The following is a 14,778-nucleotide window of genomic DNA, read 5'->3' on the forward strand; positions in this document are numbered from 1 at the left end:
TGGAACTCACAACATGAAGGGTTTCAAGCAATCAATAAAGAATGCACAATATCGTTTTGACAATAAAATCTGCTGATGTGTTGATGCCACAAACAGTTGAGTGACATTTTGAGCACACTGCTCCTACTCAAAAATAAGGATCGTAAAAAAAGGCCAAAGTCTTTCTGATTCAAAATGTTATTCGCTCATTGGTGATGATAAATAATATTTTGCACTCTTGGTTTCATTGCAGATTGTCCTCATTTGCCCCACATCAACACCAACATTTCCTGCTGGATTTACAATCTTGTCCCTACCCTGGATGTTTGAAGCTAGTTTCTCAGTCAGTCGCTCACCTGTGAAATGAGAAGCTGACAGGAGGACAGCTCTCTGCCTGTCTCCTCCATCTTGCGGTGACACTCCATCTGGTGGCTCTCCAGATGACGGCAGCGTTTCAGCATGGACTTCACCTCAGACTTGATCTTACTGATGTAGAGGCGGGCCACTGTGAACTCCTCTTCGATTGAACCGGTGATCTCCACGGGCTGAAGGAAAATGAGGTAGAGAGGAGGAGAGATCGTTAAAAGAGTAGTGAAGATGTTAGCTTAAGATTTAGTGGGGACTGTTTAAAGACAGCTGGGAAGTTTAAGAGAGAGAGAGAGGCATCTTAGGGACGCTTTCTGACATTTTGTAGGCACATCCGTAATGTTAAAAGCATCATTTAGCAGATGCTCTTACTCAGATGCTCCGAAGGACAGACTACTCCCACATATCAAAACAAATGTAAATATTATAGCTAAGATACATCAGTGGGTACGCCTATTACATATCCCAGGTGTTATATTGAAAAAGAATTATTCAAGGATATACAAATAATGACTATAATGTTTAATGCGTTGCCCTTCAGCGGGGTTTCTAACAGTAAGAAATAAGACATGATTTCTAAAATTCCACGGATTTCGCAAATGTCCGGTTCAATTAAAGAGAAAGAGAAAGAAAATAATGCATAAGCCATTATGAATTTTCCACTTTGACTTTAATATGAATTAATATTTCACCCTTTCAAAAATGAGATTGAAAGGGTTTCTCTCAATTTGAAACCGTTTGACTTTCTGCCTTTTATGTCGGCAGGTTTTTATCACACAGAAAAAGAGGAGAGGAAAAACAAATGATCAACAAGGCAGGCTTGGGAGACCAGCACATGTTGCATAAGAAGCCTCATGATAATAACGTTGTCTCTCCATTGTCTTTGCTTCTCGGAGTCAAGGTGGTGTTCTATGTCAGCAATCCAGTGTGGAGAGTTTCCTGCCTTTAAAAACAGTTAAGGGCATCTTCCCGGTTGATGTTGAAGGACTTGAAGACTTGCTCGCAGACATCTTTATAATGTAACGGCCAGTGCACCTCTTGCCAGATGACAGCTCTGTGTACAGAAAGTCTCTGGGGATTCGTCTGTTGTCCATCCTTTGGACAGGGCCCCGACAGCGGAGAGGTCGCTGCCTCTGGAGGGAGTCCTCTAGGACTGCTGTGTGTAATCCTGTCCATCCAGGTGATGCCCACTTTGCACCTCAGGCAACACAGATGGGATCTGTTTATCCTCGGCTCTTAATGTACTGTAAGAATGGGGTCTAAGCTTAACGACCGTACAGGGGTGAGCTAAATCACAGCGTCTGTGCACATGTTCCTCAGTCTAACTATGAGCTTCCTAAAGCAGAGTCTGCTTTCCCGATACAGCTGCTGAGTTCAGTGTTGAGTGACATGTTATTGGCGGTGGTGGTGAGTGACAGTGCTTACAGCTTGGACCATCCATCACCATCCACAGCTCAATACAATATGTAGGTGTTGATGTTGATGAAGATAGAGGAGGTCTCGGTGCCCTGTTCCATCATCCTGGTTTTGTTTAAGCTGATGTTCTGCGTCATTTGTTTTAGCTTTCACTTGAGCAAGATTGGATAGATAACCGTCTGTCCTTGAAGGTAGGTAGTCTCCTTAACGTTGATGTTCCAAAGGCTTGCCGCTTGAGGAAACGAAGTAATATCGAAAGGGAGCCCACATCCCTGCACGACACCAACCATTTTATTTTGATGGTGTCTGATGTCGGGTTTGAAGGATTGGAGGATGCAGAGGAGCAACCTATCTGTTCAACCAAAAGGTCGCTTCCGCACATGAGGTCATAAACTTTATATAAAAAAATACTTCATTGATTTGGATGTAAGTAGGAAGCTTTATGGAGCCAAACCTTGTCATCTGCACCATGAAAAAGATAAATGTAACTCCCTTTTATAGAACCTAAATCAATAAGAAAGGCCAGTTTAATATGATCTGAAACGTATGTATGGGAATTCATTTTCTGGGGGGGGGGGGGGGGTTGTTCACAAGAAACAGTACGAGATCCTGATTCCATATATCTCTGTGCTTTACTCTCAATTAAGTAAAGTGTTTTTTTATGCTAATTGCACTGATTCTTCCCAGATAGTTAAATGTTTCTTATGACTTAGGGGAAAGACTTGTGCTTGTTATTCAAAGTTTCAAGCACTATCTGTTCCTTTGAACTGGTATATTACTCTGAGCTTGCATTGTGCGTCCCACTCACCAGCTTGATGTCCCTGTTCCCAACGATGGTGCTGAACTCACTCAGGTCCCTCATCAGGCTGTTGAGAATCTCAGTGATGCGTTTCCTTTGATGGCTGCTCACTTCCTGGATGCGAGACAGCTCTGCTTCTACAGCCTTGAGTTGAGCCTGTGGGAGGAGAGGAGCAAAATGAGGGATTAAACACAGAGGAAGAAGAGAGAGGGGAGGAGTTCGGTAAAAAAAAAACGACGACAGTGAGAAGAGGAGAGATGGGAATAACGGGATTAAATAGTGTAAGAGAAGATTGAAATAGGAGGATTGAGAGTCCTTTAATCCGCGAACACACACAGCTGTGAGACTCGCTTTAACCCCTGACCTCATTCCCATCCAAGAAATCCAAATAGCTCAAACGTAATGGCCGGCATATTAGCAATCAATGAACTACTGAGATGGGGCTGATGGCATCGGGGCTGGATGAAAGGATCCGGGGGGATGATAATGCTTTCTTTAATACTTCTCCATTTCGTACGGCAGGCTTCTAAACAATACTGTAACCTGAAATGCTTGAACATGAAATGAAACCATGAGGCTCAATCCAAGTGAAACAGAAGAAGGGAGTTGCAGTTTCTATACTATGGACGCAAATTATTTGATCTTGCAAATCTGTGTCACAACTTTTTCTACATAATAAACATCGGCAAACATTTCATGAGATATTGTTGTTCTTAAATTACCTTAACCCCATAAGTAATGTTTTACTTGCCGTACAATTTTTAACTACTAAATTGACACATTTTATCAATTCACCTACCTGTTTTAACTCTCTATATAAAGCCACATATAATATGTTTTTATTTTTATATAACATTCATTAATATAGATGGCTTAACCATAATGACTGCCTCACACACAATACTACTGCTATGTTATTTTACATTTTGAATATAATCCGGGGGTATTGGGCCTAAGAAATAGCCGGAAATGCAGAGCAAAATCCATCTACAGAACTCACTCATGTGAGTGTGTAATTGAATAATGTAAAACTCCTCAAATTGTCTAAACCAATTTTCCAAAAACCATGTCATCTTTTCTGGCACGAGTCTGTTTCCATAGAGGTGGTGTCAAATTCATTGAAGGGGTTTCTTTCATTCTAAGTGGATTAACTATTGTCACAGATGACAGGTTTTTAATGCTGCATTTCAGCTCATTGCCGCCATGGTTGAGGCACAACTAACCACATTCACAAATACAGTAACATTCACGCCTTTATCAACCTCTTCATCTTCACCCCCTTCATTAACTTTAAGCCCTGTCATCATTTTCCAGGTCATTTCCCATGTCAAAACATTGACTTAGCATAGAAGGATGTAAATCATTTACTGAAATAGATCCATTTCTGAGAAAGTAAAAGAAAAAAAAGGGTGGTTAATGAAAAAGGCTCAGTGTAGTTGAATGATGAATGGACTGAATCGTAATGATATCAAATGCTGGATGGATGGATAAGGTGCTTAAAGGAGCAGATGAATGGAAAGACAGTGAGCGATGGTCTTTTGCAGAACAAGAGAGGAGCCTTCACAGGAATCGAAGTTGAAGACAGCTAAGGAGGTGGTGGATTAAAAACAGTGATGAATGTAATTCATTGCACCATTTTTCTAGGTCAACGGCAAAAAAAATTATGAAGCAGCAACACTGCACATTAGCATAACAGCTGGGATGCAGAAAGTGGAGAATTTGTAATAAAGAGTCATGGGGGATGGAGCTGGAAAAGGCCCTGAGAGGCTGGCATAATGGGATTCTTTTATTTAAATCACTGTATGATTTCTTGTATTCAGTTTCACATCTCGTCAGCGTGCTAAGGCGGCGTCCCTGAGTGGAAGCTGTGTCCGGTGAGAGGTTAGGACAGAACAGGAGGAAGTGTCCACAGAGGAGGCGTTACTGAGATGATTGAGGAAGGAAAAGAGGTTTCAGCTGGCTTCAGCAGGATAAACTGTGCAGTGGGTCGTTACATTGTCACCTCCTTTCATCTGTTCCTGGAGCCCCTTCGGAGAGACAGAGAGGGAGGAGAGGACGCCGGAGCAGATTGTAAAACGGTGCATGAAATATTGAAGAGGTTTTAAGAAGGTGAATAATGGTCCACTCAGCCAGTCACAATAACTTCATTAAGGACTGAGCTTTGCCAATGGTCTTTCTATTACCTTTATTTCTAAAGTAAATTCCAGTGAACTAAGACCCAGTCGCACACAAATGTTGCTCATTCTTTTCAAAGACTGACAATAAATATGTCTGGTGCAATACATAGACCTTAAAATGATTATTTTAATAGAAGCAGAATGTCATTGATAACTACATTTCACAGGCTTCTGCAAAATAAACTATGCCAGATGTAATTAATAGTAACTCTGTCAACACTGAATGCTGTCCTCATGGGAACAGCTATTCAGTAAAAGGTAAAAGAGAAGAGAGTTTATGAAATAACTTTGACCGTAATTAAGAAAAGTCAGACTTTCGCTCTTGATAGCTGCAGTTGTTAATAGTTGATATGTGATCACATTAACAACTAGCCACATTTTCAAGAATGAATGAGTTCATAGCTTATGCTGTAGCTGCATATAGTATGAGGGTGAAGTCAGGCTGGAGCTGAAGAAACACCACTGCTGTAATTTGAACAATACTTGAGGCTTTCCTTCAAGTTGTTGATTATTAGTTTTTCATACATTTATCTATTCATGACCGCTGGCTGCACAGTTTATAAGAATCTCCTCTCTTATCTTTCCTCTTACAAAACTCCCTAATGTAATTCAGTATCTCTCTAATTGCATTTTGTACCAGTAGCTCTACATATTCTTGAAAGACAGGGTTTAAAATGGAATAGATGAATAGATTATTTTATACCTAAAAACTCATTTTTTCCTTCTTCCTAATGTGCTCTCCTCCTATAAATACACTATAACACAGTGTGCCGTTTGTTCCTGCCTTAATCAGTTAATCCTTCACTTTGTTTATCTTTTCTCTATATCATTCCTTCTCTGTTCGACCATTTTTAGCTGTACTGTTCCTTCTCCTATGTCGCATAAAACTGAGCCTCCAAGAAGAAAACACCCACCACTTTCTTGGCCAGCTCTTCAGCCAGCAGCTTCTTCTGCACGCTCCTCTCCTCGACCTCCAGGCTCCTCTGGTCGTAGTTCACTGCCAGCTCCTCCAGAGCCTGGAGGACTTCTTTCACCTCGGCCTTGGCGGATTGATTCTCCGTCTGCAGCCTGCCGAGGTCTGACTGCACCTTCTCGCTGTCACCCCTGGAGGATGCCAGAAGCTGTGCAACACAGAGATACAACAACTTAATAGAAACTGATTTAAAAAAGTGACAGAGAAATTAAATTGTATAGGAGCATTGGGTAAAGCATCTTCTTAATTCACATGGCAGAGCTGCTGGGTTTTAATTAAAAAAAAGTATATCTTGTTAATAACAGATAAGCCTGACAACAAACCCTGCTATTTAATATACAGTAGGTGTGAATTACAAATTAATTCTTTTAAATCTAAAAACGTTCACATGATGCTGTAAGAGAGGACATTATTTGGCCACCTTGGTGTTTCCCTCTATGTGTACTGCTGCAGCCCATTGTGGGCAATGTTACTGAATGGATATCATTAAATGTAGATGTGTCTCTTCCCCGGGTGCCTGCATAATCACACTGCAGTATACAGCTTCTGTTTTGCAAAATGAATGTGAAATGATGTTACTGTACACAAGGCTAAGGTAGTTACCATCAAGTCAGATCAACCCACAGCGGAGCCCATTTTAGGATATAAATGAAGTAATTTTGCAAATGTGAAGTATTTTACTTGGAAGTGTACTACATCCCAAAGCTTGCTTCATGCTGTTTAGCCCACTGTGTAGCCACCTTTGTTAATACATGCTGTAAACACTGTTTAAGATTACATTTTAATGGAGTCTTTTAATCGCCGTTCTTCAGACAAGAAGCATATAGCCTACAGGCGGGTAAACCTGTTTACATTAGATTGAGTGTTGAATGTTCTAAGGTTTCTAAATGTAATGTTAATGAGACATGCTGATCCATAGTTTTTTAAAAGCACATATGAGATAATTTTAGAGCTTTTGTTTTCTGCCTATTAGCTACAATGTGAGCCATGCTGAGTAAAATGGGAAACAATGGTCTTCATTTCTCATTTTCAGCCTACTCTATATTTGTATTGATCCTTTACTACAATCATTTCCATCTGTGCAACCACTAGACCTGTTCTATTTCTAAACTGCTGTTAACACGCAAAAACACTTACGATTAAACAATAACCTTTTAGGTCCTTCAAGTACTTTCTGGCACCTGAAAGGCTTATATTTTCCATTTTCTCAATTCATTTCAAGGGCAATTTAATAAAGCTCTCACGGCTGAGTTCTAGTCAAAGTGTGCTATTGATTGCCACATGCAGCTTACCTTGAGATGTTTAACCAAACTAATGAATAGATGTACTGTAAAAATAAAGTAGTTTACCTCCTCCTGGTCGAGCATCTGCTCCTTCAGTTTCTCCACCATCTGGCTCTGGTGATTGATCTCATCATCCTTGAGAGGCAAAAAGGCAAAGGAAGTATAAACATTTGATTTAGAGAGTTATGTATTACACACACACACTGGCACAGTACAGATTCTCTGGATACTACCATATTGTGTACTTTTGGGTTCCATGTCAACCATAAGTATACATTCTGAGCTCGTACTTAACTCCATAAATGTATAGGAACACATCTAATTAAAACCATTAACAAAATAACAGTAGATTAATAAGGATGTGATCAAAAAGCTGTGTACCGTAGGGGGAAAAGAATGCTCTCTCAATGTTAACTCAACTACCGTTAACCAGAAATAACGCATGTAATATGACAACTATCATCCTGTGTATACACTTACAATGTTACATAGAATAGCCTGCATCAGGTGTACAGTTAATGTATAATATTAGTAGATACAAAAATATGCATCCAATTAGATTATCCTGTACAATAAGTGCAATACACCTGAAAATGCCTGCTTGTATAATTATGTAAGAAGTCTTATATGTAACTGAGCATCTCATGAGTATTGTAAAACTGGTTCTGCATATGTATCAGTTTATCTGTTAATTAAAAACAATGACATTATACACTATAGCACCGTGGAGAACAGCACACATGAGTACAGATGATATGTAAAATAAATAAGAGCTTTAATGCCATTCAATGTAGAACATTGCTTTTTCCCCAATGACATATTCCTATGCGTTGCTACATTAGTCACTACTATGCGTCTGATCCTGAATTCATTCAAATGAATAATACATGTATGATATCCTCTTTGTGTGCATGTGTGTATACCATTACAAATATCTCATCCATCGAGTTTAAACAGCTCTGCATTCAGGCTCTGAACACAGTCTATAATTCATGCACACAAATGGTCCCGATGTTACATTAATTTATCACCTTATCATCCATCTGTTTGTAAAGCTTGCGGATCTCCGCCTCATATTTCTGCCGCTCCTCCTCAGAGATGTGAACCACAATGGAAGAGGCAACAGAGCAGGGGCTGCAGGGGGTGCAGGGACTGCAGGGGGTGCATATGTCTGGAACGGGCTCCTCAGATTCAGGAGGAACCAGGGGGATGTCTTCAGGGCTCAGTTGCTCTAACTCGACAGCCTCACCTAAGAACAAGAGACGAAATATTGGATTTTTTTGTAAATGTGTTTCTCTGGCACGACCATGTATTAATGCATTAAATGGATGAGAAGGGATATCATTAGCATGGTCTTTCCTTAGTCCTGAATACTTTAAAATCTCAGGTTATTTATATTTCTGTTCCATAAAGTAGCTGTTCTTTTCTACAGACTCAACGTGCAGTCAAAAACACCAGAGCTTTATAACAGTATGTCAGTTGTTTCGTGCTTTGGCTAAGACAACGACAGTATCCTATGAAGAACACGAGGGGAACCATTGAATGCAGAAATCTGTATTTCAATTGTGTACAAGCCCTTAATGCGTTTCATAACACACAGGAGTAATAGCTTGGACTGACAGACACTCTGGACTGTAATGTGTTGTGATTGTAATTCTCCTCCCCAGGCAGCATCAGGAGGTTTATGCTTAACCATTTCAGAATCTTACTTCCACCACTTCTCTGTGCCTCCAGGATTTAACAACACTGCTTTGACCGATATATTGTAGCTGGAGTTAAGAGGATCAATTGGGAAATTGAGTGGTTAGGTCAAATGAATCCATAGTTAAAACAATACCTATCTCTTCTTGTCTAGTTGAAGGTGTGTTAACAGATACAAAAATATCAGCCTGGTTCAATGCAACACAACCCTGAAATGGTTGCACACTAGATCTCCTCTGTGGAGGGAGAAGATCGAGGAGAATTAATGTATGAGACAGTTGTTCCTGCCTTTGGGCCATCCTTGACTAAAAACAGGTAATGTGGGACATGTTGGAGGTCAAACACGTTCTACTCAGGGAGGTCCTGGCCTGAGGTGGGCAACAATAAAGGGAGCAGTGTTGGGGAAAACATAATGCCAAAATGATCCATTAGGAAATTAAAAGTAATAAATCGTGAGAGAGAGGGAGAGTGTGTGTGAGGGAAAGTAACTGATGAAGATGTAGCTATAAAAGGAATCATTTTCAATGATAGCTGTTCAATAAAAATGTGTTACTGTACAGCATTAAAAAAACTCAGGTCAAGCATGGAGAGGATGATCTATAAGTAATACGTCGGACAGTATTTATTACAGAGTTGAATGTCAACCGATCACGACCCTTCAGTGCAGTGACATTTGAATTGACCTACAGCCCAGAAGAGGAGGAGGCCGAGGAGTGTGTGTGTAGAGGGATGGATCAGTGCTTCATCGAAGTGTGTCCTGACACAGTGTGTGTGTGCCGACACAGAAAAGAAGAGCAAGTTAACACTTTTCTGTAAATGCGATTAACCCTTGTCGCCTCGTGGATTACTAATACATGAGGATTCATAAAACATAAAGCCTCCAGCATGTCGTGCCTTCAGCACAGTGAGAGGGGAATTCAATTATACAAAGTGTAAAATTCTAAAAATAAAAGCCAGAAAGGGATTTTTAAGTGTTTTGGGCAGAAGCCCAGCTAGTCATTTTGGCTGCTCTCCTCCAATATCAACACTGGCATCTTAAATTTGCACTTATGTTGTCTGAAAAAGAATGTCTGCAGGCTGGTTACATTTCCATTCCTGCTACAGTAGTAAGTGCCTTTACTATTGTGAACTGCATCTGGTGTAGGGATTTTGTTTAAAGGTGACCAAGCTTATCGTTGTTAACAAACATTTAAAAGAAAAATAATAAGGGTGCTGGTTTATGCAGGTCCCTTATTTCATTTATTTTTTGACATTCATACAAGTAATTTAACAAGACTAAGTCACACTATCAGCAACATGAGGTTTTACTTTTTCTATCTTTTTTGTAAGTATTTTAAATGTAAACAACCATGTATTACATATGCCACAACCTTTAGCCACAATTCACTTTAGTTCACATATGTGTTTAAACTGTATCCTCATCTGCACCTTATCTACTCAATGCTCTTTTTGATTGGATGCAAACTTGATTTCGTTGTGCTATGTGTAATGACAATAAAGTTGAATCCAATCTCATTTAATCTAATTTGGACAAAATGAAAAAATCTGCAGATGGTGCTCGTTTAAATTAAGGCCCGGGTCCCAGTATTTTATTTCACCGATATCCTGACATTCATTCCTCTCACGCATGCTAACTCGTAAATTCCTGCTGCCAATGTTTGGTTCTCCAAACTGGATATCAGCCGTTAGCCTCTCTGTTTGCGGCTGTCTCTTTTTAAATCAAGATTCCTAGGCACCTTTAGTATGTTCATGCTGCTGTTACCAGAGCCCCTTCACCTCCCCATCCCCATACAGCAATCAGTTGTATCATGTTATCAGCCTACCACTCTCAGCAGGATCATCAGCAACCACCTCCCCAGGGATCAGACTCCTTGGGGTGGATTTATCTTGCTGCCACTATGGCCAGACACCCCTAGATTACAAATCCACCCGTAGAGTCGAAGCCTTTCTGTCAAGGCTTTATTATCACATTGAATTTGTTATAAAAAAGCTCTTAACCATAACCTCTCGTGAGTGAAATAAGTTATTTCAAACATCCTATGTGTAACAACTTTTATGGTAATCCATTAAATAGTGGTTGTGTTATTTCAACCCTGATAGGCTGACCAACCGCTACCCTGCTTTTGTGTCTAAAAATATAAACGTGTTATTAATATGACAGTAAGAAATGAATGCGCTGTTAATGGCCAACATGTCTGGGCAACACATTTCACAGTTCTTTGGTGGCAGAAGATATTTCATGTGTTAGTGAGCTGCAAGCGTGATTTCAGTGCCAGTATTACCATTCTTCCAGCAGTTGAGCTCAGTCTCCAGTCTCTGAACAGTCTCCTTCAATAACCTGTTCTTCTCCTTTTCCTTTTCATACTTCTTCTTCCACTGCTCTGCTGTGAGCTCAAGGTTCACAGATACAGTATTTCTGATGGTCTTGGCTCTAATTGGAGGGATGCAGGGAGAAACACCAGCAGAGAGTGAAGGAAGGCGTGAGAGGAACAGGGTGTGAGCACCACATATAGAAAAAGGGAGAAAGGAAAGTGTGAGAGAACAGAGAAACTGTCAACAAGCGAATTTCAGCCCTGGCTGCAAAATGAAAATGGGATCGCATCTCATTAATTGGTATGCAAATTGGGTTTCAGCCAACAGTGTTTGATGGTGCATGTAAGGAGAGGGAGGCAGGAATCCAAACTGTAAAAGCCCTTCAGACCTCTTAAAACACATCAAAATATAGCAACATACATTTCATAAGAGGAGAGAGTACAGTATGTGACCATCAATTATTTCTCAATCATGACGCATGAAGATGGCATCACAGAGTTAAACATTCATGATGCTACAGCCACAGCACTCTTCATTTCACACTTCAGTGAAAAGACATTGTGGTCCTCCATTCATTTATTCACTGCCATTAGCACAACAAACAGCCTTATCTCAAGTTGTGTCATTGCATCAGAATTGAGTTAACAATTTATTTGGGTAGTGCAATGCTGATAATCAATCATCAGGTGATCATAAAGTCAATGTTGATGGCTACACAAACCTGTATATTTGTGGACCTTTATCTCAAATAATACACTCGCTACGTTGATAACGGGAAAGTTTGACAAATATTTGTCATATTTCATGACATTCAATATATTGAATATCATGTCATCATATTTTTGGTGTCATATTGATTTTGAGAAAGAGATTAATCGCGGTGTTAAAAGCTACCGTGGCTGGCAGAGGGAGATATGAGACCAACTCTTCTGTTCAGTACAATTCAAATATATGTCACTCCCTCTGCTCCGTCATACATTATTCATTTCAACCAACACACATGGATAAGGATGCTTTTTTCACAATCTTTCTATCTGATTTTTTTGTTTGTTGATTGTGAGCAATAGGAGCGGAGCGCTGACAAGCAAAACAAATCTCTGCTTCTGTGAAAGCATCTTGCCCTTAAGTTTACTAAATAAATATATTTAAGCATTCCCAGCACGATCAGAAACCACACATACAGTCTGTCTCCAGAGCAGGGCGCAGTTCATCAAAAACAAAGTTGGAGGCAGAAGTCTGTGAATAGCATATCAGAGTTGAACACATTTCATCTGAAAAACATCCCAACAGCTGCAGCTGAGCGAGACAGAGATGCACAGTGCAGCAGCACAGCGCTACATAGCAGAAAGCTTGTTACCGTTGGCCAAACATCAGGGTGGATTTGGTCTCCACATCATTGTAGCTGGACGGAGAGCAACAGATGAACATGGTGGTGCGACAGTTCCCGCCCAGTGAGTCCTGTAAGATGCGAGTCATTTTGCTGTCACGGTACGGCACGTGAGATTTCTACAAAGACACAACGAGGGGAAGAAAGAACAGACAGGTAGAAGAGGATTAAAAGCCTCTGGAGGACATCCTGAAATGCTGTTACATCTTGCAGGTGTTTTCTTCTCAAAAACAAAAAACAAGTGTGGTGAGCATCAGTGGAGAACAAAGAAAGAAAAGATTTCTCTCAATTTTCTGATTCATTCACAGTGTTCCCTTCCTTTGTATTGCTTTCAAAAAGACATTTCTGTCCTCCCCATGAATAAAGAATGAATACTATTAGATTTATGAAGTGTTTTTGAGGTGTTTACAGTCTATAAACCAATCCATCAGGATTATAGGGATACCTGAGCGTCCTGAGTTATATAATAATAGCCGGGGAATATTTTTTATTACTATGATGGACTGTAGAGTTGGCAGGAAAGAGTGTGTGAATTTTCGAGTTGAGTAAGGTGAAATGTGGAAATAAGTTACAAGCAGTAGCAGTGTTATTGATAATGGAAGACAAGAGTGTTATTATTATAAGATTCTGCAGAACCACTATTACACATTTATTTGAATCAATGTTTTTTTTATTTCTTGTTTTCTACATCTTCACATGACAAAGATGGTGTTAACATTATACAAAAAGATTGTTGTTATGACAAATATAATACGATAAAAGGAACAGTTTGATATTTTGGGACATTCGCTTTCTGCTGACGGTCGCATGAGAAGAAATTCTGAAAGCGGTATCATTTACTCTCCTAGGGACACTTGTCTAATTTACTGTGTGTCATTTGGCTGGGATCGACCTTGAACACATTTATGTTGTTCCAATCTAATTCCTTAAGGTAAGACTCAATTTAAGAAAAATGATGTTAAGGGATATGCGAAACACAAACAATTAATAGAAGTCAGCAGCTACAATTCTTTAGCAGCCTGATAGAAAAGATAATAATATAAAAAGTGTCTCCACTGTACCGTTCCCTCGGCCAAGGCTGAGATGACGTTCCCCAGCGCCGACAGAGACCTGTTGATGTTCTTGGCCTCATCGAGCACTGCTCCCTCTGCACCTGTCTTACTGACCTGACACAGATACACACACACAGGAGGAGTTAGGTAAGTAAGTACTTAATCAGCATACAAATGTCAATGGGAAAACCACGTTTATTTGTATGTAATGTTTTATTTCCAAAGTCTTGCAGTCACTTTTAATTTCCTGGAATAAAAAACAGACTCCGCAAGTTTCCAGGAAATAACTTTGTCATTAGAAGTTATTGCAGGGAAAATCTGGTACTTGTTTAAGGGGAAATGCAATTAAGTACAAATTACAGGGAAAAGCAGACAGTGATCAGCTAAACCACCAGTTAATCAATTATGATGAATTGCCAGCTGAACCAAAGGATGCCTTTAATCAATGCACAGCAGTTCAGCTGAGCATGCACAAATGTGAAATGTTACGCAAGCATACACACCCAAGTAAACTTGAACAACTGTCTCAAAACCTTTATCCATGTTCCCGATATTAAGTCATTTAAATTACATTTTTCTTTTTGGGGAAAACAGAAGGATGGAAATGAAAGACCTGTAAAAGGAAGCATTCACCCATTGTATTGTAAATTGTTAAAATAGCATGAGAAGCTTTTAGAAGGTTTATGCCAAAAATACTGAAATAGGAAAGTCACGCCGTGTTATAATCGTCATGGGATACAATTATTTATGGCGAGATACTGAGGAGCTTAATTATAGAAGAGAGCAAAGTATATGCTATGTTAGCCTTCTGTGAAGCATGCACCAGCTTCCTGTTCAGTCAATAATATTTTGTTTGAGTCTTAGAAGTTATTGGAGCTCAACCATTTCCTCCTTCACCTCCAGGGACGACCAAAACAACTTACAGATGCAGCATCAGCACTTATTAACTCCAAACAGCTGCCGTCAGCATCTATCCAGATCCAGAAGTGCACCCAGTTCTTGCATCAATTAAAACTACATGTATCAACAGTAGACTACAGCTAGGTGTCAAGGGTCATGTTCTGCCCTGTCTTTAAATGGTTTTAGTCCGTTTTTAAGAGAATGTCATGGAGATAAATGGATTTATGGATGGTGCAGTGATTTCATCTAAAAGGCCTTGGAACAAGCAGACACTTAGTTGTTGGTCGCTCCTCTAAATTTGACTTCTGTCTCGGCCGAAAAACCTCCTTTAAAGCTTTTCTGAACCAATAAAAGCAGAGTTTATCATTTCAAAGAAGAAAAAGGTTTTTGTCTCCATCAGCGAAACTGATTGCATTGCTTAAAATGAACACA

At 39.8% G+C, this 14,778-nt stretch overlaps 1 protein-coding gene across 1 annotated transcript in view; it reads right to left on the minus strand.

The window, feature by feature from the left end:
- kif5ab (kinesin family member 5A, b) overlaps nt 1-14,778 on the minus strand; it is a 62,586-nt gene that overhangs the window by 18,388 nt on the left and 29,420 nt on the right. Inside the window, exons 9-16 of the mRNA XM_034139174.1 lie at nt 13,456-13,560; nt 12,365-12,513; nt 10,977-11,125; nt 8,025-8,242; nt 7,060-7,128; nt 5,652-5,858; nt 2,570-2,716; nt 336-524 (exon numbers count right to left, since the gene is read on the minus strand). Of these exons, the coding sequence (XP_033995065.1) occupies nt 336-524; nt 2,570-2,716; nt 5,652-5,858; nt 7,060-7,128; nt 8,025-8,242; nt 10,977-11,125; nt 12,365-12,513; nt 13,456-13,560 (1,233 nt within the window). The remainder of the gene's footprint in view (nt 1-335; nt 525-2,569; nt 2,717-5,651; nt 5,859-7,059; nt 7,129-8,024; nt 8,243-10,976; nt 11,126-12,364; nt 12,514-13,455; nt 13,561-14,778) is intronic.

The sequence above is a fragment of the Trematomus bernacchii genome, unplaced genomic scaffold (assembly GCF_902827165.1).
Source record: "Trematomus bernacchii unplaced genomic scaffold, fTreBer1.1, whole genome shotgun sequence".
NCBI lineage: Eukaryota > Metazoa > Chordata > Actinopteri > Perciformes > Nototheniidae > Trematomus > Trematomus bernacchii.